The sequence below is a fragment of the Balaenoptera ricei genome, chromosome 10 (assembly GCF_028023285.1).
Source record: "Balaenoptera ricei isolate mBalRic1 chromosome 10, mBalRic1.hap2, whole genome shotgun sequence".
Lineage (NCBI taxonomy): Eukaryota > Metazoa > Chordata > Mammalia > Artiodactyla > Balaenopteridae > Balaenoptera > Balaenoptera ricei.
Genome location: NC_082648.1, coordinates 60,379,380 through 60,405,734, shown reverse-complemented (window position 1 = coordinate 60,405,734; position 26,355 = coordinate 60,379,380). Strand labels below are relative to the sequence as shown.

General features: G+C 39.4%; 1 protein-coding gene across 2 annotated transcripts; it reads right to left on the bottom strand.

Annotated features, from left to right (window-relative positions):
* Positions 1-545: 545 nt before the first annotated feature.
* On the bottom strand, positions 546-24,649 carry TMEM19 (transmembrane protein 19). 2 transcript variants are annotated; one of them, XM_059936525.1, is made up of 6 exons: positions 23,952-24,649; positions 14,990-15,103; positions 7,499-7,636; positions 6,859-7,113; positions 5,799-6,008; positions 546-3,813 (listed from the first exon to the last, which is right to left on the bottom strand). In XM_059936525.1, exons 1-6 carry the CDS (start codon positions 24,142-24,144, stop codon positions 3,647-3,649), a joined length of 1,077 nt encoding a protein of 358 aa, XP_059792508.1. In that variant the 5' UTR covers positions 24,145-24,649; the 3' UTR covers positions 546-3,646. The 2 variants fall into 2 exon arrangements, with proteins under 2 accessions (XP_059792508.1, XP_059792510.1); XM_059936527.1 differs by lacking the exon at positions 14,990-15,103.
* Between the last annotated feature and the right edge of the window lie 1,706 nt (positions 24,650-26,355).

Sequence of the window (26,355 nt, the reverse complement as noted above, 5' to 3'; positions counted from 1 at the left end):
GCCCCCACTTGCCACAGCTGGAGAAAGCCCTCGCACAGAAACGAAGACCCAACACAGCCATAAATAAATAAATAAATAAAATAAATAAACCCCAAAAAAGTTTAAAAACAAACAAACAAAAAAAAACTGCATCACGATTGAGAAATGTTGGCGTCATCTCAGTCCTCTGAAATTCAGGTAGCTAAACTGTTTTTTTCATTTTTAATTTTCTTCCAGAAATATGTTCCTGATTATCAACTTTCAGTGATTCTTTTTTTTTTTTTTTTTTTTAAATACAAATGGTCTCCCCAAGAGAAGACACTTTTTTTTTTTTTAATTTATTTATTTATGGCTGTGTTGGGTCTTCATTTCTGTGCGAGGGCTTTCTCTAGTTGTGGCAAGTGGGGGCCACTCTTCATCGCGGTGCGCGGGCCTCTCACTGTCGCGGCCTCTCTTGTTGCGGAGCACAGGCTCCAGAGGCGCAGGCTCAGTAATTGTGGCTCACGGGCCCAGTTGCTCTGTGGCATGTGGGATCTTCCCAGACCAGGGCTCGAACCTGTGTCCCCTGCATTAGCAGGCAGATTCTCAACCACTGCGCCACCAGGGAAGCCCTTCAGTGATTCTTAAAGGGAGAACTGATTAGCGTCGAACAACTTAACAAACAAACATATATTAAACACTTACATATTTTAAAAATGTTCAGTTCAGTTTCCAAATGTTCCACTTGGAGTTATAGCAACAGTACTCCATAGTTAAGCTGCATAATTGTGTTTTCATGTTTAAACCACGTGCAAGCCACCTGGGATTTGGTAGCTAAGTACAGTCTTTTCTCGTTGCGATGGCATCAGGAACATGAGATGATGGGGGCTCCAGGTCACCCACTGTGCAAACATGAGGCAGCTGTTCATATTGCAGGCATGTGGCAAAGTTTACAATATGTCACCACACATGATTTTTCTCTGTACTAGGCCTATACCTAATTGGGATGAGGTTGGCATTTCTGAAGCCAGCATCCTACATGTAAAGCAGCTAGAAATAAGAAAGAGACATACGCCCCTAGGCTGAGGCATAGATAACTCAAGGAACGAGAAAAGCTAGGAATGGAATGACCTGTTGTAGCAGTTCACTGTTCTGTTGGCTCCATTTGGCAAGTCTTCAAATAACACTCCTTAAAGTCTTCAGGTCTCCTTCGGGAGCTGCCCTGAGCCACATACACCTTGCTCTTTTCTACTGTGTGACAGTATGGCAAGAAGTAGTATATATGCCTGTAAGCTGCCTAGGTAGGCAATAGTACATATTATTTTATCATACGGCTACATGGAGCTCTTTCCATGAAAAGTGTTTTTTTACACAAACTGTTTACTGTTTCAGTAAGATACATATAAGTTTTTTTTAAAAGTGCTTCATTTAAAAAAATCTACAATTATCATATCCAAAAATGCTCTGAAAACAGAAAGTTTCTTCCTAAATTCTATGACAAAAACTGATCTGACCTGATCTGAGGCTCTCATAGTCTTTAGTTAACACACTTATTGGTGGTATTCATATACTCACCACAGAAATATTAGTGTATTTGATAATGGGTGCCATCCTAGACTCTTTTGGGATTTTTAAGTAAAATATTTTATATGTACCCTATCACTTTTCTAAAATCTGAAAAATTTTGATTCCAAAACACAACTAGCCCTAGATTTTCAAACAAAGGATTGTGAAGCAGTATGTCCCCAAACTGTTACTGATGTGGTGATTCTACCAAACCCCAAATGGCTCCAATGAGTATTTTTGTCCCAAAGTATGTCATGAGGATGAATCTCCAGGAAAAGAGAAAAGAGGCATGTTAGAACAGCTGTAGGAATAAACAGGCTGCACAAAAAACTGCCACAGGAATGATTTGGTAAGTGATGTAGCTGTAAGACTGTATAATTACCAGAAGCTATCCATCCATAAAGACAGCACACGGCACTGCTGCTAATAGTTGTCTGCATAAAAATGAAAATTCCCACTCTTTTGAGACTTTTAGGTATAGGATATTCTTTTCTTTTTTATCTTTTTTTATTGACATACAACATTAGTTTCAGGTGGACAACACAATAATTTGACATTTTTGTAAGGATATTCTTATTTAGTAGTTCTCAACCTGTTTAAACATTAGACTATCCCAGGGAGGGAGCTTTCTAAAAATGACCCATGCATGGGTCTCACTTTCAGACACTCTGATTTACTTGGTCTAGAAAGGAGCCTTGACAACAGTATTTTAAAAAACTCCCTACATGACTCTAACGGGCAGCCAGAGCTTTAAAAAGTCCCAGTACCCAGGCTGTAACCCAGACCAGACACAATCTTTGGGTGAAGTCCAGACACAAGTATTTTTTTTAAAGATGCTCAGGTGATGCCAATGTATACACAAAGCAGATGGCTGAGACCCACTGAGTTTCTTGGCTTAAGGCTTAAGTGTGTCAACTGTTTTTTAAAAAATTCTTCCTGAACCAAGTCATTTCTAGATAATCACTGTAGCAGGGTCACCAACAAAGAAAATAAAGCTTTCTCCACTCTGATAGTGGCTTATTCATGGAATCTCTCCTCAATTTTTCTATGAATGCAAAAGGGGAAGGGGAAGAAAGGTATGGAAATCACATGTGAAATATTTCAAAATACTTTAGCACAATAATCCATACTATGTTAAACCCCTTTAGTACGTACATCAAAGTGAAGAACAAAACTGAAAAGTAGAATTCACTTTGGCTGAGGCTCTATGTAAAGGAGAGCACAACTTAGAAGGTACATAATAGGAAATCATAGCATTTTCCAGTGAATTCTAGGACAGCAAATGAAATAATTGCAATAATTTTCCAGTGACTCTTTAACTGGTCAAGATGCCAATGTAAATCAGATTCCTAGACAAATTTCAAAGAAAGCTAGAAAATACATTAAAAATATTAAATTCAAGATAATTTCTGCTCAGAGACCAACTAAAACATATAGTAAGGTGCATATTTTTTAGACATAAGATATATCTCTTTTCCTTTACCTAAAAATAAATTTTTTTCATGCATTCTAATGGTCACATGAAAACAATATTTACTTTTTTTTCATCACTAACCCTGAGGAAGGAAGAACAAACGTGGAGTAGACCTCGCAGCTCACCAGGAACCAAACTCCGCACTTTTTACAATAATAAATGGCAAGTAAGGGGAGAAGTCCAGGATACCACACTTATTCAGGCTTCCACACACATCGGTTTAAATACTTAAAACAGATACAACATTTGGATAATTGGCATGGTGACATTTCTCTGCCACAACTGAGCCATTTAAAAATTTTATCACTTTTAGTCCTTTTACTGATTTAAACAAACAAAACAAAATTTATATCTACCATGCAGGAACTTTCAGTTCAATATATAGGGACATTATAGTTTCATTGCTCAAGTTCCATTCAGCAGAAGAAAAATATGCATAAATTCTATGAGCCTTGTCTTTCACCAAAAACATATTAGTTGTTACAATGGAGTTAGAGAGAGGAAAAACGTGGAGTTCCACTGTAATGGAACAGAGGAGAAGCTGGCATTTCTGCTTTGTCATTACAATTACTCTTCTTGGGATGAAACTTGGAATTGCAAATTTAGCTGAATTTACCTAAGTTTTAACTTTTGTAAATGACATAAAATTCACTGTCTGGGCCAAAAACCCCAAGCAGCTGCTGTTGGGAGCAAGAGGGCGACAAGGACAGAAGAAAACAGATTCACAGCATTGTTATCGAGAATGGGTTTTCCTGCTATGTACTTCACCTCATTCGCCGGGCTGCTGACCACCATGCCAGTGCTTTCATCCAAACCTGGAATGAAAAAGAAGCAAGTGAGGTGGAAAATCCAAATGACTTGGAAAAAAAAAAATTAGCTTTCTCCTCCAAAGGAGATAATCTTTCAAAGATTCTCAGCCATTCGTAAAATGACTTTAGAGGATAATGTATATGGTGAGTGATACGGAACCCATGATTACAAAAGGTCTCTTTGAATAAATGGGTTTCAATACACCTCAATACTGCTCTCTCAACAATGCTGGAGTTCTTTCCAAAGCAGAAGGGAGAAACTGAAAAACAGAGATGGCATGAAACTGGCAGACAGGGCTTGCCTTCTCAGTGGCTCCCCCCTAAGACCAACCTGTGAAACTCCTGAGAATAGGAGCCTCTACAATGGATACCCAGGAGTAGCAAGGTGCTTACACAAAGAAGGCACACAGAGATGAATCTAATCTGCTCCCCAGCCCGCATTTTTTTCCCCAACCCACTCAATATGATCAGAAACTTCCCAGTTAGAGCCCAGTTTAGAATAAAACCTAGGCTCTTTAAAAAAACGTGTAATGGGTGTGTGTGTGTGTGTGTGTGTGTGTGCGCGCACACGTGTGCATATATGGTTACTAACCCTTTAGTATAAATTAAAATCAGATTGCTTCCTCCTCAGCATCTAGATAAGACTAAGGAACCTGAGAGAACAAATGTTCTGATGGTGGAAAGGGGGGTGGAAGGACAAGTCGATTATCTTGGGACATGAACAGAACTGGGGGCACTGTATTCAGGGGACCATTCTCCAGACGGCTAGCCTCTTCACTGTAAGAATCAAAGGAGAAAATGTGGTTGGTTAGAGGGTGGAGCAAATACACACCTAACAGAACATGTCAGTACACTGACATGACAGGACAGCCTTAGATGCAAAGCACAGAAAATTCTGGAGAAAACTGACTCTCCCATATATCTTGAGTGGGACTAAAAACTCAGTGGGGAGGATAGCAAACATGATGTCACAGGAGAAAAGTACATCGTATGTGTATAGTCAGATTATTAGAATAATTATTTCTCAAATGGACTTGGAAAATAAATGGAAGGAGGGGCATTATAATGATCTGACTCCAAAATTCTGCTTCCGTGGGATTAGGTAAAGTCCCATAAGCAAAAGCATCTGTCTCCTGCACTATCCTATCTTCCCTGCAAAGCTTCTACTCATTGCTCTGTAGGAGAAATTCTCTTTCAATCAATTCAACACAAAAGAATGAGACATTCAAAATGGTAGAGGAGACTTGTGCTCTTTCATTCTGGGTCCCCCAACAACCTGTGTCTTGGCAATTGTTTTTATTATCGCATCTCTTTTTTTTCCTTTTCCATATTTCTTCCCCATTTCTTTCTTTTTTTAAAGATTTATTTATTTATTTATTTTTGGCTGCGTAGGGACTTAGTTGCAGCACGCGGGCTCTTCGTTGTGGTGCGTGGGCTTCTCTCTAGCTGCAGCGTGCGGGTTTTCTCTTCTCTAGTTGTGGCGTGCAGGCTCCAGGGCGCTAGGGCTCTGTAGTTTGTGGCACGCAGGCTCTCGAGTTGAGGCGTGTGAGCTCAGTAGTCATGGCACGTGGGCTTAGTTGCCCCGCGGCATGTGGGATCTTAGTTCCCTGACCAGGGATTGAACCTGCATCCCCTGCACTGGAAGGCAGATTCTTTACCACTGGACCACCAGGGAAGTCCCCCCCCTTTTTTTTTAAGGACACATTTATTCAGTGTCATGATCAAACTACTGCATTTAACAAACAACAGCATGGGTGAAAAAAACAACCCTACATTAAAAATCCTTGTTGTAATGCTCTACACTTTCCACAGAAAAGAAACTAAAATAACTTGTTATACAATTAGTCAAAAATAGAGTCCTCGAATTTTTTGCCCATAAACATGAGTGTTGTCTAAAACATATCTTCTTTGTAGCAGCCACCACTGTGCATGGCTGAGTACCCATTTCTTTAATACACCAATAAGTTACAACAATAAGGTAATGTTCTTACCACTAAATTGCATGGTAGCTCCTAAATATGAATCCACAATTGATCCTAGTAATCCAGCCAGACCCCCAAATGCAATAATTGGCCACTGAGGAGCAGAAATGTCTAAATCATTAACAAAAACCAACTGCGTGAGGAAGTACGCAATGCCCACAAAGGTCCCACCAAGGAGACTGGAGGCAAGGCCCACCATCGTAACTCCTCCATTGGTCCCTAAAGAAGAACATGGATAAAAACATCTGGTTAACAATCAGCAAACACATAAAGTCAAAAAAAAGCAAAATATTTTGGTACCTATCTAATCAAGACTGATTTAAAGAAAGGGTTTACTTTGATGCAATCCAAAGACCATCCTACTTAGAAAACAGGCTTTTCTCCTCAGTAACTCCTGACATTCTAAGCAGTGATGTGGAATAGTTTAGTAGAGCTAGACTGCCCGGTTTCAATCTTAGTCCTGTCATTTCCAAGTCTGGTTACTGTGGTGAAGTTACCTAACTTCTCTATGCCTTAGTTTACTCATTTGTAAGATGTAAACAGTAAAAGGACCAATTCACATGATTATTAAGAGTAAACAGTAATCCATGGAGAGCAGTTAGAACACTGCTTTGCGCATAGTAGGTACTCAAATATGTTAACTGTTATGATGATGATGATAATGATGAAGGGGAAAAAAAGAAGGAAAATGAGAGGAAGGAGGAGACAATGATAAAGTACTAGTAGCAGTACTAGTAGTAGTAGTAGTTGATAATGGTAATGGGGAAATGAGATATACATTGAAGCACTAACCACATAACAGGCCCCCAAGAAATACTGTAACATTTCCATCCTTTTCCTTTCCCACTGATAAGCCTGTGGGCCAATCTCTATGTTTCTATATTGTTTATCTAGGAATTACTAACACTTCCTGCAAATATTATTTATTATCACCGATTTAATATCCTATAGTGATTTTCCAATTAAGAAGACACACTGAAATTCTTAAAAGGCTTTTAAATAAGAAACAATAAATCAAGAGGCTTTTTGTTCAGTTTTGTTTTTTAAAGAAACTTAAATAAAGACTCACCTACTGGAACTTTCTCCCAGGTTGTTATCAGCCTCGGTGGGCTTTTACTCAGAACGGTGCCAATTTCTGAAGCCCATGTGTCTCCAGCAGAGCTGGCCAGTGCAGCCAAGAGAGACAAACACATCCAAGAAGCAGTGTGCTGCTTGGAAAAATCTATTGGGATTTCCCCAGGGCCATTTTCTATCATGTATAGCAGGGCCAGCTCTGTGGGCACAGCTCCATTACAGAATACCTGAATCCAATTCCTCTGCCCACCTAGGAACAAACAAGGGAATGAAAAGGACAAAAAAAGGTTTTCTCCTCAGGAGGAAAATCATGCATTTATAGGGACTTACATTTCAAAACTTAAGAAAAGAAAAATGACTAAAATTTCAAAAATGACTAGAAGTGGGATGGTAACTTTGCCCACCTTCTATATTGTTTTAGAATAATTAATGATAGACTTCAGTAGTTCTAAAATTCTGCTGTTATTTGCTATTGTGGTAGAGTAATAATAAACTATATCAGGCTACTACTAAAGCAATTCTCATATAAAATTTATGTTTCAATAGTCTAAACATGTTCTGATTAAAAGCTTATGATATGTTAAGATGAAATAAAGGTTACTATTTTAAGTAACATTAAACATAATTCATTCTACCTTCCTTGTATTCTGAATCTAGACGTTTCTTTGTTTCTCCCTTCCATTTAGTGAGTCTTGAGGAAGAAAGAAAAAACATCAGCAAAGAGGTGAAAAAGCTGAAATTTGCAATGGTTAGGATAAATCCAACCACGAGCCCTGAAAGAAACACATATATACACAAAATTACACTTAGTCCATACATGAATGCTGTGAAAAAAAGAATGATTTTTTTCAGTTATTTTCATATTATAACTGGAAATGTTCATTTCCCATACATTTATATTTTTACCAACTAAGATATTACCAAACAGTATAGGGTCTTTCAAGTTTCTATTTTTTACATTTTCCCCAATAGCCTGAGATTTTTTTCTACTTTACAAGGAAAATTCAATAAATAGAGCAACCAAGAGTAAATCTGAGAGAGAGAGGCATATAGAAAACAAATTCCAACATGACAGAAGTAAGTCTCTCCTTATTAGTAATTATTTTAAATGTAAATGGGTTAAATGATCCAATCAAAAGACGGAGATTGGCAAAATGGATAAAAATATGTGGTCCAACTATATGCTGTCTACAAGAGACTCACTTTAAATCCAAAGACACAAATAGTTTGAAAGTAAAAGGATTGAAAAAGATAATCCATGCAAATAAGTGACCAAAAGAGAGCAGCGGTGGCTATACTAATACCAGACAAAATAGACAAGCTCAATACAGTATTCATGTCACATGATCTCCCTCTCTCCCTCTTTTTTTTTTTTTTTAAGCATTTCTTTTCTTTTGGGCATAACAAAATGCTCGAGGCTCATCTTAGACCTACCTTGCCCCAGCCCTGGAAGCAGCCATTTCTCTGAGGAGCTCTGGTTCATTACAGTGGGGAATGGAGAGTAGAGGTCAAAATCTAGGCTCATGGTGTGTTCATTGCTACTGGGGTATATTTGCTTTTTTGTGGACAAAGCAAGTGAATACACACACATACAAATATACACACATGCATATATATGCATTCTTATATATGGGCACATATACATGTATATACACATACACATAAATATTTTGGAAATCACAAGATCACACCAGTAACTCCAATTCCAATCTATCTCCACAGGTTCTCTCTTGCTTTTCCCCATTCCATATTTGTACGCCTTTTTCCTTAGTTAGAACTCTGGCCTCAAACAACAATGACAATTTCACTCATCTACTCAATCCTCTATTACATCTAAAAAACTGTTTTAGAATTGCTTCACCCATACTACAACAAAAACAAACCTACTAAAAATAGTTTAAGATTTCTTTGTAATCCTCCCCTTCCTGTAACCCCAGACTGAAGGAATAAAGAATATAGTTAAATATTGGGTCCATAAGTTACTCTTTTTCTTTTTCTCCCTTCAGTGTGCTTACAGTATTCATTTAAAATACAGTTGGGTTCATCTGTTTTAGTTTGCTTTCAGTTTTAGATCTCCCCCTTCCCAACTTCACTGATATTCTTAAACATGCTTTTAGAAGTCACACGTATACAAAAAGGTATATTTAGAGAGGTGTCACTTCCTCCCATGTCCCTTCTGCCCCTCCCTCTATATTTTGCTCTCTTTCCATTCTTTGTATGTATTCAACACCATTGTTCTCCAGTTTATCATTCCTGTGTTTTCTTTTATGAAGATAAGCAGATATATGCATGTTTTCTTATTTTTCCGTCTTCCTTACACAAAAGGTAGCATTCTCTATATGTGATTTGGAACTTTCAAGCACACTTTTGACAATTTTATCTTCCTTCTTTCAGGGAGAGAATGTGCTAGTCTGCCACTGAGTACTCAGATCAGTGGCACCCAAGAGTGGCAACCACGGGGTTCATGGTTGACAATTTCTGCTCTCTGTAACTCTTAAGATAAATAGATTGAGTTTTGCTATATGAAGATTTTTATTAAATAACACAGTAAGCAAAGTTCTACTAAGTAACAGAATAGATATTAAATAATTATTAAATAAGTTACCATGTATTTAATAAATAAGTATTAAATAATAGAACAAGGGACCAGGTTCCTATTTCTGTAGCAATAGGAAATTTTCTATTGGTTAGCTCCATCCTGACTGATTGATCCATCCAGAGATACTCAGTTATTGGCATTTTACTTATGTTTAGTACTTTTTTACTGAGAGTGCAAGAAATCACTATAATGCTGTATAAAGTAAAATAAAGTGCTTCAGCTCTGGAGTTGAACAGTCTCGAGTTAAAATCTTGACTCTTCCACTTACTTCTGCATGACTAGATGTTACCTAACTTTAAGCCTCAATTTCTTATTGGTGTATCAAGAAGAAGAATAATTCCCACCTCACTGGCTTGATGTGAAAAGTTAAATGAGATAATTTTTATAATATGCTTATTATAAACCCAGCACGTAAGGGGCCCGTAATAAATGTTAACTAATATCATTGGCAATAATGGCAGTTACAGTGGCAAAACCTCAATAAGAACATCATTATTATTGTAATTATGTGTTATTATTATAATAATAAGGATGAATATTATTATGTTACCCAACCTTTAAGTTTTTTCAACTGTTTTAAAATATATTACAAAATTACTACATGGGTATTGGAGGGGAAAGCCAAAACATACAGAAGTCAAAGTGCCTCTCTCCCTCACCACCGCCACTCCCATCCCTTCTCCATGGACCGTCACTGTTAACAATTTGTTCCACAGTCTTAAGCACACCCAAAGTGAGATGGCCCTAAAAAAACCTACACTGATATGCTACCAAAAGGCATCTACATCCTTTTTACTTCAAACACCTCAAAATATCACACGAAGTGATCAGTGTTCAAGTTGATGACAGGTTCAGAATGAGGAAATAAATTGAAGTTAATGTGCTTTGAAGGAATGATTTCTTTTATGTAGTCTAAAAAATATCTTAGAACTTTTTGCATCTCCCAGTTATGACAACTTTTAGATTAGTAACTGCTAACTCCAGTTGGTGTCTTTTCCACCTCTTCAACCCACCTCTATCATCTTTAATTGTCCGTGCTAAGGACTTAATTTGCATAACAATAGGATGCTCCCAAAGACTGTGAAGACTCAAGAAATATAGCTGCCTTCTGAGCTTAAAACAGGTAAATTCTATAACTGGCAGATGCCATCTAGGGAAGTAAAACCAACATTGTCTACAAATGTCTCTGATAGTGGGAGTAGAGTTACCCAAAATTCCAACCAAGGGGACCTGGGAATAATATCTGGGAGACAGGAAAGGGAAAGGTAGGACTGGAATTTTATAACTTAATAAACTCAAACTTAATCAATTATATCATAAGTAATTTGCCTAGAGAAAGACTATGGGAATCAGAAGAAGGCTGGTTAGCCCAAAATACAGAATATGAAGGCCAAGAGAACCAGAGGTTGGCAGACTTAAATACTATACAAGAGACAGGACTGTTTGACCTGTGGATTTGCATTACTGACTGTTTCTCAGACTCTGTACTCCGCCAAAGCAACCTCCTCATTACAATCTGACTTCTCAAGTGGTCTGACTGCAAGAATTGGACATGTCTGAACACTGATGTTTGTATTCCAGTTGGCCCAGTAGTTCTACATTTTATCAGATTAATGAAGTAGCATTCTGGCTCATATATTAGTCTCTTATAACAATGGCAACATAAACCAGTTTTCTTGGCTCTAATCAACTCTGGGTACCTGATAGAATGAGGTTTCTATTTCAAAAGACTGAACGCCAGACCCCAATTATGATAACCAAAGAGGTAAGGCCATCCTTGTGAGACCACACAGAGCAAAACCACTGGCCCTTCCTGACAACACCTCATTGGCTGTGCACTTCCATTACGCTTACGGCATCTCCTTCTGGGGATTAAATGTCTCAAATCCACCTTACTTATCATCTGTCTCCTCTGACAGTGGGATTTTTATCTGTTTTGTTCATTACTAAGTCTTAAGTGCCCAGAACAATGTCTGGCATACAGGGGACCCTTACTAAATATTTGCTGAATGAATGAATGAATAAAAAAAAAATGGGAAACCATTAAGCCTAAGCGTCTTGGCAAGTGAAATTAAATTTAAACTTGTCAAGCCAAGAGACTGATGACAAAATGTCCACACAGACATGTTCACAGGAACACACTGAATAACTAGACTAGACAACACTTTCTTGGAGCAAATCACCTGCACAGTGCTTTACAGTTTACAAGTACATTCTTACATAACCCCTCATGTGATCCTCTCCTTATTCTAGAAGCATTCTTTCTTTCAAGGAGATAAGAGCCCTCCACTTCAGTGTCCACCCTAAGCACTGCCTCAACCCCTCCCCTCTTCCTTCAACACTGAGGTATATGCTCCTGTGTCATGAAGGACTCTCAATACCCAGATCCTGAGGAAGTTCTGAAACTCTTCTCAATCCCAAGCACACTAAAGACATGATAGGGCAAACCTTAGTAAAATTCCTATGACTGTGATAGTAGTTGTGGAAGGAAAACAATACTAACATTTATAAAATGCATGTTATTATTTTATGAGTGCCAGGTCCTGTGCTAAGCATTTTTACATGTATGACTCCTCATGGTAAGTCAATGCTATAGATAATATTATTCCCTCTAATTTTATGGGTGGGAAAATTATAACACAAAGTTTAAGTGACTTGCAGTCATACTTCAGGACAGTATTCCCAAGTACTATGATATACTTTGAAGCAACATTACAGTTTTTTGTCCTTAAGGAAAAAAAAAAAAGCTCCAAACAAAAGATACCAAAATTCCACAGAATGCAACGATTAGGAAAAGGGTAGTGGTTTCAAAATCAATCTACATATATTTCCTAAGCACTATTATAACAGTGTGTAGCACTATTCAAAAAAGCATGGGACACAGAAGCATATGATACACTCTGTGTCTTTGGGGAGTTTATTGTATAATACTTCATAGTTTAAAAAGATATGTTGTCCCACACATTATCTTGTTTGAGCCTCACCAATAAGCCCATAAGGACCTATTTCACAGGAGATGAAGAAAGTGAGTCTCTGAGGAGTTACGTGACATGGCCAAGTTCACAAAGATAGCAGGTGGCAATGCTACAATTCAAATATATATCTTTTAATTCTTTTTTTTTTTAAAGTCTTTATTGAATTTGTTATAATATTGCTTCTGTTTTATGTTTTGGTTTTTTGGCCACAAGGCATGTGGGATCTTAGCTCCCCAACCAGGGATCCAACCCGCTCCCCCCGCACTAGAAGGCGAAGTCTTAACCACTAGACCGCCAGGGAAGTCCCGATATCTTCTAATTCTAAATCAAGCCAGGTAGGAGAGGAGTAGAGGCCCAAGGGCTAGGAGGCAGAAAAGGAAATGGAGGTAGGAAAGAAAAAAAGTGGAGATCAGAAAAGTAAGAGGAGAAACAGGATCATATACGGCATGGAAGCCAAAGGAAGACAGTACTTCAAGAAGAACTTGACGCTTCTTCCCACAGGTCAAGAATGATGAAAACCAAGGCAAGGCTACCTGAGAAAGGACATTTTTAGCAAAGCATAACTCTGTATTATTATATTCAAGCAGAGATTGCTCAAATTATTTGCTATAAATGAGCAATTACTTTCAAAGTGCTAACAACAGATTTCTCAATTTCTCAACAGAACTTGAACAGTGTTATCTCAATTATGAAGAACGAAAATGAGCATGATTCTGAAGAACTGTGCCTAATAATAACAAGCACCCTATACATGTTGGCTATGTGCTAGGCTCTGAGCTAAAAACTTTACATTGATTATCTCATTTAATTCTTACTGCAATCCCAAGAATGAAATCAGGGGTGGATCAAGATTTTGTGGGTCCTGAAGCTTATAAATTGGGGGCCCTCTTTTAAAAAAAAGCACAAAAATATCTTTCACCTCTGTAAAATTTACAAAACAAGAAGACCATGAGAGCACATTGCTGGGGCTCTTCCTAGAACCTTGAAAGGTACCATTGCAAATGAAATGCCATGAAATTTAGCTTTATTACTTTCATGGTTTGTCCTTCTCTAGGTTAGATTTTTTTTTTTTATGCACAGGAAGCATTTATTTATTTTTTGAAGTTTTTAAAAATTGAAGTATAGTTGATTTACAATGTTGCGTTAATTTCTAGGTTAGATATTAAAAACCCATTTCTCTGAAGAGAAAACTGAGGTACAGAGAGGTTACGTGACTTTTCCAAAGCCAGAACTATTACTCAAACTCATCCTGCCTGATTCTAGTGCTTGTTCTTTTACCTATCAGGCTATCTTGCCTCCGTGAAGGCCTGCTCTAGTTTATAAAACTTTATGAAACATCTGCTGTATGTGAACACAGAGGGGACAGGGTGTCTCTACGGTGCATTAGGGCTAATGATCATCAGCATTTTGAAGGCTGAGTAGGCGGCTTCAAGACCTGCCAGTTCTAAATAAGCCTTATCCTGTAGTGATCTCAGCCTACAGGAAGTATTTGGTGGGGGGAAAATCCTCATGTCTTGGGGCTTATAACACTGGTAGGATATGAAAATCCCAAAGTCAGATCAGATCCCATCAACCCCCTGGTTCGAGGCAGGGGGGAATTCTAGTTTGGGATAAAATCTTTACTATGTCCTGATAAGCCCCGTATCATCTGGTCCTTACCTATTTCTTCAACCTTATCTTACTCTACTTTTCCTTTTCTTCTTATTTTCCAGTCAAATGAGCCTTATTCTCACTCCTGAACAAGCCAGGCTTGAACATGTCAGGGCCTTTCTACTTGTTCTGTCAGTGGAACATGCTTCCCTCAGATCTTCTCATTTCTGACTTCTTCAGGTCCCAGTTCAAAACTACCTCTTTAGAAGAAAGGTTAATCCAGACCCTATCCACAGAAGAATGCCCCACATTCCCCAATATACACACTTTATTATCTTTAATTTTTTTCTCATTAACTTTATCATTATATTAAAAGTTTTATGTATTTTATTTGTTTATTATCTATCTGTACTAAAGAATAAAAGTTCCATAAAATCTGAAATCAGCTATATCCCCAGTTTCTAGAAGAGTGGCACACAGTAATTGATCAACAAATATTTGCTAGAAGAATAAATAAATGGCCTGTCCCCATCTCTATTCTGAAGAATGAATCAAGAATACTCAGTTGGGACTACTCTGCCTGAGGATACTAATAGCAATTTCCAAGTGCTATTCTTCTCAATGGCTCCTCTATTTTACCTCGAGGAAAAATGTTCCAATGTTACTGCTAGCAGAAAATTTAATCCAACTCAGGAGCAGAATAACCAAGGTCCTCAAAAGTCTATCCTACTAATCTAGTTGTTATCAATTACAAGGTTCAATTTGTACATCACACTAAAAGGGTATGTTAGTATCTGAAATTTTGACAGAATAGTAAAGTTGAGTAATGCATAACTTTATCATTGTCTAAAATATGTAACATTGTGATTTATAGGCTCATATATTCAGAATTTAGAAACATGAGTTTAAATTATATAAGCAAGCACTTACTACATGGTTAAACATTCAAAAGAAAAACATACCTCCTAAAGCCCCAGTATGATTTAGACTTTTCTTTTTAAAGCCATTAGAGACGATCAAAACAGGAACAACAACAGAAAACAGCCAACGCCAAGGAGAAATAGGCTGTAAGTTACCTGAAAAATTATAAACATAGAGCATAAATTGTACAAAGCCTGCACAGATTAGCCTTGGCTGCAAGCTTTGATAACTGCATTCTGGATTAAAATACTGTGGTAAGTAGAGAAACTGAGATAAAGCCACCAAAGTAAAATATTTATGTTGAGAATTATATATTTTCAGAGAGACAATCCTAGTGGGGAATGACCAAATAAGTCCTGTCCAAGTTTAGAGAACCATTTACAACTATTTATAATAATGGGTATTTGATACATATTTGGAGATTTGAAATGAAGCTCTGGTTCTTTATTTTTTTGGAAAGGAGGCATGTATTCATTCTCAAGAACTGTATAGAACAAACACCTTTCTTAACAGGATCCAATTATTCCTCTCTCTACCTTTCACAGAGATTTTTTTTAAAGAGGTAACACTCCCACAGGCTACACACCTCAGGACTCAAAGGTTAGTAACTGATTTTTCCAAAGGTTGCAACCAGCTCACAGATGTTTTGTTTAGCTAGCATAATTTTTTTCAATTTGAATCAATATTTAAAGATTAGGAAATTTCATATAAAAATTCAGATTCTTGTTTTCTGTTTTAAAAACTGGAAGTTCAGGCCCACGTGGCAGAATTGACTACAGGTGAAGAGAAGCCATCTCCTTTAGACAGGTCATGGCTTTCCCATTTAAAGTCCCCACCATTCCTGACAGACTCCTAAACACCAAGGCTGAGTGATTATAGTAAAGAAAAGTGTGAACTATTGCTTGTGCCCAGGTTTCTATCAAAAACTGGAAAATGCAAGACAAAGAGGGTGAAATGGACGGGGCGGGAGGCGCTCGCCGCGAGTGAGTGGTTCAGCCCGGCCCCGGCTCATTGTGCTCGCCTCACGCCGGCCCCAGTTGGCAGCAGCGCTGGAGGCCCCGGGCCTGTGACCACAAAGAGGGAGCCGGGGGGCCGGACGGGAGCAGGCCGGCTGCGGCGGCGGCGGCGGCGGCGACGCCGGCTGAGGCCCAGGCCAGGCTCCCTCCCCTCAGCCTCCCGCCCGCCCGCCTGTCCCGCCCCCGCCGGCGGCGCCCCGCCCCTCCCCTAACCGCCAGACTAGCCTGGTGCGGGGACCGCGCGCGAAAACGTGGGGGAGAAGCTGAGGCTGGAGTCGCCCGTGGTGGCCGAGCCCGCCGTCTACCCATGGCTGCTGCTGGTCTACGCCCTCCAGATGATTTTTATTCACCTTAAAGTTTGAAAATATCTGCATTGTCAGCTGGCCAAAGCGTCCACCAGCAGGTGAAGGGGAGTGGCGCCTGGAAAAGATACGGACTAGCCAAGGCTCATCTGTAGTCCTGTAAACGGCATTGTTCATTTTTTTCCCGAGGCTACTATTCCATTCGATTGAGCTAGAGTGCTGCTCGGCACCCCTCCTCTGTGCGGGAATCTCTCCGCTTTGCCCTCCGCACCCCTGTGGCTGCACTCTCCTCCGCAGCTCTGAAGCTTCCCCCCTCTGCTATACGCAGTCTCCGCTCGCGAAGGGCCTTCCTAGTGTGTGGAAACCTTTCCTCCTTCACAGCTCCCTCCCACTGGAGCAGGTGCTGTAATAGTTTTCAAAAACTTGATGCGAGGATTAACCAAGATGGCGGAGTAGAAGGGCGTGCTCTCACTCCCTCTTGCGAGAGCACCAGAATCACAACTGGCTGCTGGACAATCATTGACAGGAAGACCCTGGACTTCACCAAGGAGGATACCCCAAGTCCAAGGACAGAGGAGAAGCCACAGTGAGACGGTAGGAGGAGCGCAATCAGTAAAATCTAATCCCATAACTGCTGGGTGGGTGACTCACAGACTGGCGAACACTTATACCACAGAAGTCCACCCACTGGAGTGAAGGTTCTGAGCCCCACATCAGGCTTCCCAACCTGGGGGTCCAGAAATGGGAGGAGGAATTCCTAGAGAATCAGACTTTGAAGCCTAGTGGGAATTGATTGCAGGACTTCGACAGGACTGGGGGAAACTGAGACCCCACTCTTGGAGGGCACACACAAAGTAGTGTGCGCATAGGGACCCAGGGGAAGGAGCAGTGACCCTGGGGGAGGCTGAACCAGACCTACCTGCTGGTGTTGGGGGGTCTCCTGCAGAGGCGGGGGGTGGCTCTGTTTCACTGTGGGGACAAGGACTCTGGCAGCGGAGGTTCTGGGAAGTGCTCCTTGGCGTAAGCCCTCCCAGAGTCTGCCATTAACCCCACCAAAGAGCCCAGGTAGGCTCCAGTGTTGGGTTGCCTCAGGCAAAACAACCAACAGGGAGGGAACCCAGCCCCACCCATCAACAGTCAAGTGGATTAAAGTTTTACTGAGCTCTGACCGCCACAGCAACAGTCAGCTCTACCCACCACCAGAGCCTCCCATCAAGCCTCTTAGATAGCCTCAACCACCAGAGGGCAGACAGCAGAAGCAAGAAAAACTACAATCCTGTAGCCTGTGGACCAAAAACCACAGTTACAGAAAGATAGACAAGATGAAAAGGCAGAGGGCTATGTACCAGATGAAGGAACAAGAAAAAACCCCAGAAAAACAACTAAATGAAGTGGAGATAGGCAACCTTCCAGAAAAAGAATTCAGAATGATGATAGTGAAGATGATCCAGGACCTCGGAATAAGAATGGAGGCAAAGATTGAGAAGATGCAAGAAATGATTAACAAAGACCTAGAAGAATTAAAGAACAAACAAACAGAGATGACCAATACAATAACTGAAATGAAATCTACACTAGAAGGAATCAATAGCAGAATAACTGAGGCAGAAGAACGGATAAGTGACCTGGAAGACAAAATGGTGGAATTCACTGCTGCGGAACAGACTAAAAAAAGAATGAAAAGAAATGAAGACAGCCTAAGAGACCTCTGGGACAACATTAAACGCAACAACATTCGCATTATAGGGGTCCCAGAAGGTGAAGAGAGAGAGAAAGGACCAGAGAAAATATTTGAAGAGATTATAGTCGAAAACTTCCCTAACATGGGAAAGGAAATAGCCACCCAAGTCCAGGAAGCGCAGAAAGTCCCATACAGGATAAACCCAAGGAGAAACACGCCGAGACACATAGTAATCAAAGTGGCAAAAATTAAAGACAAAGAAAAATTATTGAAAGCAGCAAGGGAAGAACGACAAATAACATACAAGGGAACTCCCATAAGGTTAACAGCTGATTTCTCAGCAGAAACTCTGCAAGCCAGAAGGGAGTGGCATGATATACTTAAAGTGATGAAAGGGAAGAACCTACAACCAAGATTACTCTACCCGGCAAGGATCTCATTTAGATTTGATGGAGAAATCAAAAGCTTTACAGACAAGCAAAAGCTAAGAGAATTCAGCACCACCAAACCAGCTCTACAACAAATGCTAAAGGAACTTCTCTAAGTGGGAAACACAAGAGAAGAAAAGGACCTACAAAAACAAACCCAAAACAATTAAGAAAATGGTCATAGGAACATACATATCGATAATTACCTTAAACGTGAATGGATTAAATGCCCCAACCAAAAGACATAGACTGGCTGAATGGATACAAAAACAAGACCCATATATATGCTGTCTACAAGAGACCCACTTTAGACCTAGGGACACATACAGACTGAAAGTGAGGGGATGGAAAAAGATATTCCATGCAAATGGAAATCAAAAGAAAGCTGGAGTAGCTATACTCATATCAGATAAAATAGACTTTAAAATAAAGAATGTTACAAGAGACAAGGAAGGACACTACATAATGATCCAGGGATCAATCCATGAAGAAGATATAACAATTATAAATATATATGCACCCAACATAGGAGCACCTCAATACATAAGGCGACTGCTAACAGCTATAAAAGAGGAAATCGACAGTAACACAATCATAGTGGGGGACTTTAACACTCCACTTACACCAATGGACAGATCATCCAAAATGAAAATAAATAAGGAAACAGAAGCTTTAAATGACACAATAGACCAGATAGATTTAATTCATATATATAGGACATTCCATCCAAAAACAGCAGATTACACGTTCTTCTCAAGTGCGCACGGAACATTCTCCAGGATAGATCACATCTTGGGTCACAAATCAAGCCTCAGTAAATTTAAGAAAATTGAAATCATATCAAGCATCTTTTCTGACCACAACGCTATGAGATTAGAAATGAATTACAGGGAAAAAAACGTAAAAAAGACAAACACGTGGAGGCTAAACAATACGTTACTAAATAACCAAGAGATCACTGAAGAAATCAAAGAGGAAATAAAAAAATACCTAGAGACAAATGACAATGAAAACACGACGACCCAAAACCTATGGGATGCAGCGAAAGCAGTTCTAAGAGGGAAGTTTATAGCTATACAAGCCTACTGAAAGAAACAAGAAAAATCTCAAGTAAACAATCTAACCTTACACCTAAAGAAACTAGAGAAAGAAGAACAAACAAAACCCAAAGTTAGCAGAAGGAAAGAAATCATAAAGATCAGAGCAGAAATAAATGAAATAGAAACAAAGAAAACAATAGGAAAGATCAATAAAACTAAAAGTTGGTTCTTTGAGAAGATAAACAAAATTGATAAGCCATTAGCTAGACTCATCAAGAAAAAGAGGGAGAGGACTCAAATCAATAAAATCAGAAATGAAAAAGGAGAAGTTACAACAGACACCGCAGAAATACAAAGCATCCTAAGAGACTACTACAAGCAACTTTATGCCAATAAAATGGACAACCTGGAAGAAATGGACACATTTTTAGAAAGGTATAACCTTCCAAGACTGAACCAGGAAGAAACAGAAAATATGAACAGACCAATCACAAGTAATGAAATTGAAACTGTGATTAAAAATCTTCCAACAAACAAAAGTCCAGGACCAGATGGCTTCACAGGTGAATTCTATCAAACATTTAGAGAAGAGCTAACACCCATCCTTCTCAAACTCTTCCAAAAAATTGCAGAGGAAGGAACACTCCCAAACTCATTCTATGAGGCCACCATCACCCTGATACGAAAACCAGACAAAGACACTACAAAAAAAGAAAATTACAGACCAATATCACTGATGAATATAGATGCAAAAATCCTCAACCAAAATACTAGCAAACAGAATCCAACAACACATTAAAAGGATCATACACCACGATCAAGTGGGATTTATCCCAGGGATGCAAGGATTCTTCAATATATGCAAATCAATCAATGTGATACACCATATTAACAAATCGAAGAATAAAAACCATATGATCATCTCAATAGATGCAGAAAAAGCTTTTGACAAAATTCAACACCCATTTCTGATAAAAACTCTCCAGAAAGTGGGCATAGAGGGAACCTACCTCAACATAATAAAGGCCATATAGGACAAACCCACAGCAAACATCATTCTCAATGGTGAAAAACTGAAAGCATTTCCTCTAAGATCAGGAATGAGACAAGGATGTCCGCTCTCACCACTATTATTCAACATAGTTCTGGAAGTCCTAGCCACGGCAATCAGAGAAGAAAAAGAAATAAAAGGAATACAAATTGGAAAAGAAGAAGTAAAACTGTCACTGTTTGTGGATGACATGATACTATACATAGAGAATCCTAAAACTGCCACCAGAAAACTGCTAGAGCTAATTAATGAATATGGTAAAGTTGCAGGATACAAAATTAATGCACAGAAATCTCTTGCATTCCTATACACTAATGATGAAAAATCTGAAAGAGCAATTATGGAAACACTCCCATTTACCATTGCAACAAAAAGAATAAAATACCTAGGAATAAACCTACCTAGGGAGACAAAAGACCTGTATGCAGAAAACTATAAGACACTGATGAAAGAAATTAAAGATGATACCAACAGATGGAGAGATATGCCATGTTCTTGGATTGGAAGAATCAACATTGTGAAAATGAGTATACTACCCAAAGCAATCTACAGATTCAATGCAATCCCTATCAAATTACCAATGGCATTTTTTATGGAGCTAGAACAAATCATCTTAAAATTTGTATGGAGACACAAAAGACCCCGAATAGCCAAAGCAGTCTTGAGGCAAAAAAATGGAGCTGGAGGAATCAGACTCCCTGACTTCAGACTATACTACAAAGCTACAGTAATCAAGACAATATGGTACTGACACCAAAACAGAAACATAGATCAATGGAACAAGATAGAAAGCCCAGAGATTAACCCACGCACCTATGGTCAACTAATCTATGACAAAGGAGGCAAAGATATACAATGGAGAAAAGACAGTCTCTTCAATAAGTGGTGCTGGGAAAACTGGATAGCTACATGTAAAAGAATGAAATTAGAATACTCCCTAACACCATATACAAAAATAAACTCAAAATGGATTAGAGACCTAAATATAAGACTGGACACTATAAAACTCTTAGAGGAAGACATAGGAAGAACACTCTTTGACATAAATCACAGCAAGATCTTTTTTGATCCACCTCCTAGAGTAATGGAAATAAAAACAAAAATAAACAAATGGGACCTAATGAAACTTCAAAGCTTTTGCACAGCAAAGGAAACCATAAACAAGATGAAAAGACAACCCTCAGAATGGGAGAAAATATTTGCAAACAAATCAACGGACAAAGGATTAATCTCCAAAATATATAAACAGCTCATTCAGCTCAATATTAAAGAAACAAACACCCCAATCCAAAAATGGGCAGAAGACCTAAATAGACATTTCTCCAAAGAAGACATACAGACGGCCATGAAGCACATGAAAAGATGCTCAACATCACTAATTATTAGAGAAATGCAAATCAAAACTACAATGAGGGATCACCTCACTCCTGTTAGAATGGGCATCATCAGAAAATCTACAAACAACAAATGCTGGAGAGGGTGTGGTGAAAAGGGAACCCTCTTGCACTGTTGGTGGGAATGTAAATTGATACAGCCACTATGGAGAACAATATGGAGGTTCCTTAAAAAACTAAAAATAGAATTACCATATGATCCAGCAATCCCACTACTGGGCATATACCCAGAGAAAACCGTAATTCAAAAAGACACATGCACCCGAATGTTCATTGCAGCACTATTTACAATAGCCAGGTCATGGAAGCAACCTAAATGCCCATCAACAGACGAATGGATAAAGAAGATGTGGTACATATATACAATGGAATATTACTCAGCCATAAAAAGGAACGAAATTGAGTCATTTGTTGAGAAGTGGATGGATCTAGAGACTGTCATACAGAGTGAAGTAAGTCAGAAAGAGAAAAACAAATATCGTATATTAATGCATGTATGTGGAACCTAGAAAAATGGTACAGATGAGCCGGTTTGCAGGGCAGAAGTTGAGACACAGATGTAGAGAATGGACATATGGACACCAAGGGGGGAAAACCGCGGTGGGGTGGGGATGGTGTTGTGCTGAATTGGGCGATTGGGATTGACATGTATACACTGATGTGTATAAAATTGATGCCTAATAAGAACCTGCAGTATAAAAAAAAAAAAAAAAAAGATTGAGCTAAACTTAAAAAAAAAAAAAGGGGGTGAAATGTTAAAAAAAAAAAAATTGGGAAAATCCTATTTCTAGAAGTGTAAACTGTTCCCATGTGTTTAATATGCAAAGTAAAGCCTTGGACAGCTTCACTTATCTGCATCAGGTGCCTGGCCCCAAGGGGTCACTGCAATTTACAAATCCTGATTTATTCTATGTAGTTCAAGTCATAGTTAATACTGGCATTAAGGAAAATCTTCTCACATACCTCTCCTCCCCGAGCCCTCATCCCCTACTGGGAATCACTATGAATGAACAGCCCTGAAAGCACGTGTACCTTGGAGAACACGCACTCGATAATTCACGTTTCTTTGCAAAAGGACTAAGGTCTAAAAAGGTAATCATTTACGATAAAACCATTTATAAGAGTTCACTTTCTCACTCTGTTTTTCACTTTTCCTTTGAACTGAACGGTATTCTGTTTTTATAAAGGGGTACCAAGGAAGTTTGTACAAAGGCATACTTATGCTCTAAGGCAGTTTCAAAATCTTAAAGATTTGAGTTCAGAGTACCTCGTATTTATGCAAATTGGCTTCAGCCTTTAAAACAAGTCTGTTTGGGCTTCCCTGGTGGCGCAGTGGTTGAGAATCTGCCTGCCAATGCAGGGGACACGGGTTCGAGCCCTGGTCTGGGAGGATCCCACATGCTGCGGAGCGGCTGGGCCCGTGAGCCACAAGTACTGAGCCTGTGCGTTTGGAGCCTGTGCTCCGCAACAAGAGAGCCCGCGACGGTGAGAGGCCCGCGCACTGCGATGAGGAGTGGCCCCCACTCGCCGCAACCTGAGAAAGCCCACGCACAGAAACGAAGACCCAACACAGCCAAAAATAAATAAATAAATAAATGAAGTGTAAAAATTAAAAAAAAAAAAAAAAAGTCTGTTCTTTTGCAGTGACCAAACAGCAGACAAATCTTCCAAATCTCCAAATGTAAACATTGTATCATCATTTATTTTTACTTTTTACTTTTTACAGGACACATGAAACTGATAAACTACCTTACTAATATTCTTATTAAAAGCATCACTGCAATTGCTTTGCAAAATTATGTTTAACCTCACTTATTTTTCACCAAGCTAGATGTAATAATTATATGAAATATAAGACATATTTTGGAACCGGTATAACTAGTATTATGACAAGCAGCATTTACTAAAAGCTTTAAAACGTTCAAGGCACTGCATATTTCCATGTTAGTAAATGCAAATCAGGCCGTGGAAATTAAGTAAACACAACAGTTTATAACCATTCAGAGGATATGAGTTTTGGCTTTCACAATGGTACCTCCTAAATTTCACCGATTAGTTTATAGAAAGACAATTTAGAACATTCATACTCACCATAATAGGTGCTTGCAGTCATAGACATAATCCAGAAAGCAAAAGATATGCAAATGATCAGACTCAATATAACTATATTAGTTATCATCTCTATGTATTTTTTGTATGTATTGTGGTCAAGATTTGTCATGAAAAATAACAGTATGAACACCTGGGGGAGAAAATATCTCGCGTTTCTGAGAAAAATAGTCATTTAAGTTGCCAGCAAAACATTCGTGTAGAGGCGAACATAAATGCCAACATCTTCCACCGTGCGAGAAAATAATATAAACCCAAACTATTTCTGGAAACTGGGCTGGTGGGGCGCTGCCGCAGAAGGCTGGGCGAGGTTAAGGCCTCCCTGGGAGAGCAAACCGCAACCTCTCAGACAGCAGCGGGCTCGCAGACCGCGGTCCTTTCACACCTGAACTTTGCAGCCGGGAAGGTGAAAGGGAAGCGGAGACAGCCAATCAGCGGCCCGGGAGGGCGAGCTCCGCCCCCACCGCCCGCCCACACGCCGACGCTGGGGCTCGGCGGTGCAGAGAGGTGAGGCGCGGGGCCGTAATTTGGAGTGTCCCGGCGGCGAGCCCCGAGTGACGGAGTGCGGTCACTCTCGACGGCTGCCGGCGCAGCCCTAGAGTCCGGGTCCAGGCGGCCAGGGCCGAGGTCCCTAGAGCTCAGCTCGCTCCTCGCCGCTTGTCAGCGTCCCGTGGCTCGCCTCCTGCGCGCCTGCGCCGCGGCCACCCGTGGGCGTCGCCTCGCTCACGTGAGCGTTTAAAGGGCGGCTCCAAGGGCTAGAGGACCAAATGAGGACTGCCGTCGGCAGGGCCCTGTACGTTTGTGATGCTCCTTAGAGTCTGCACCCTTGGAACACCTATAAAAGTTTTGTGTTTGAGGACATACCCAAACGCTGAAAAGTGAAACCACCACCAAGACAGTAACAGAATAGAGGAATGAAACAAAGTGAACTTAGACCCAGTAGACCATGTCAAGCATCAGATTCGAATGCTTTTTCATCTGTGAACAGTTCATGGCATACAATATTATGGACTTTTTAGGGGTGGGGGATATATTGGGCTGTAGAAAGGGAATTTTATGACTGAGAAGATAACTTAAAAACAGCACCTGTAAGGTGCTGGACACTGTTAGCCGCTGGAGATGTAAAGATAGCTCGACATAGTTCCTACTGCTGAATTCTCAAGTAATTATTATGTGGAACATTGTGGAAATTGTTTCCGCACCTCTCCTATTTAAAGTCTGTGCATTCAGTGAATTCACTTAGAAAGCAGAATGGCTTGTCATCTTAAACATCTGAATCTTGTGGCTGATTTCACGTTTTAATTGAAATTAAGTTTTGTTTGCTGGGTTAACAGTAACTAATTGATAATTATATTATATTCTGCACTTTTTCAGTTAATTGCTGACAGTGTAAAAAGAGGAAGCAACTCACTTTCATAGTACCCAAATGTGTTTTAACTGGCTAAGAGTAATTACTTTTTGAAAACTCACACTGTATTATATGCCAAGACTATTTAAAGCCCTTTCCTTTGGTAAGGCATCCGATTAATTACCTGAGAACCAAATTTGTGAAGTAGGACTAAGTAGTAGTGGACTTCTCTTAGTATATGCATATGTAGTCTTTATGCAGAAATTATGTGCCCACTTAAGTTTTGTCTGGGTTTGTTCAGCACAGGCAAATAATTGGATTACCTTAGAAAGCTGACTGGCCAATATTAGTGATACTAGACAATTAGGCATAGTTATTATTAATAAAACCTAATATTTTTGTGGTTTGCATAGTCACCTTGTTTTTGTCTTTGCTTAGACAAAATTATGAACTGGTATTGCTTTTTTCCCCCCCTTTACTTTAGTACAGTTACAGGGTTATCTTGCCTGATTTTGGTGTTCTATGAGATTTTTATGTCTAATAGGAAACCATGGCCTGTGCAGGCCATCTTCTAACAACAATGAAGGCTAGCTTTGTCTGGCTAGTTCCTGAATGTCAGGGATGATTTTCTCTCTCATGAATATGTAGCTAAAATTGCATATTAAATAATAACAGTGTTGGTGACTGACTCTTCAAGTGAATATTTCTCTTCCAGTTTTTCCCAGTGTCCAATTATTGCTGTTGTTCTTCATAAAACAAGTTATTCTAGCTTAAGGCTGAAACAATTTGGGGGAATTAACGTAGTTAAAATATTCTTTAAAAAGAAACAACGATTTTACAATCTGATAATGTTTAGAGACTTAATCTGAAAACATTTCAACAAAGTCTTTTTCTACTTGCTTTAAAAGCCATTTTCTAGCAACAGAGAATTTTATGGTTAAGCATTTTCTAAACTATATTCCTCAAGATGTTAGTAGGTATGCTACCCTCCACCACCACCTCCCCTCCAAAATACCTCTGATCAAATTTAAGGTTCAG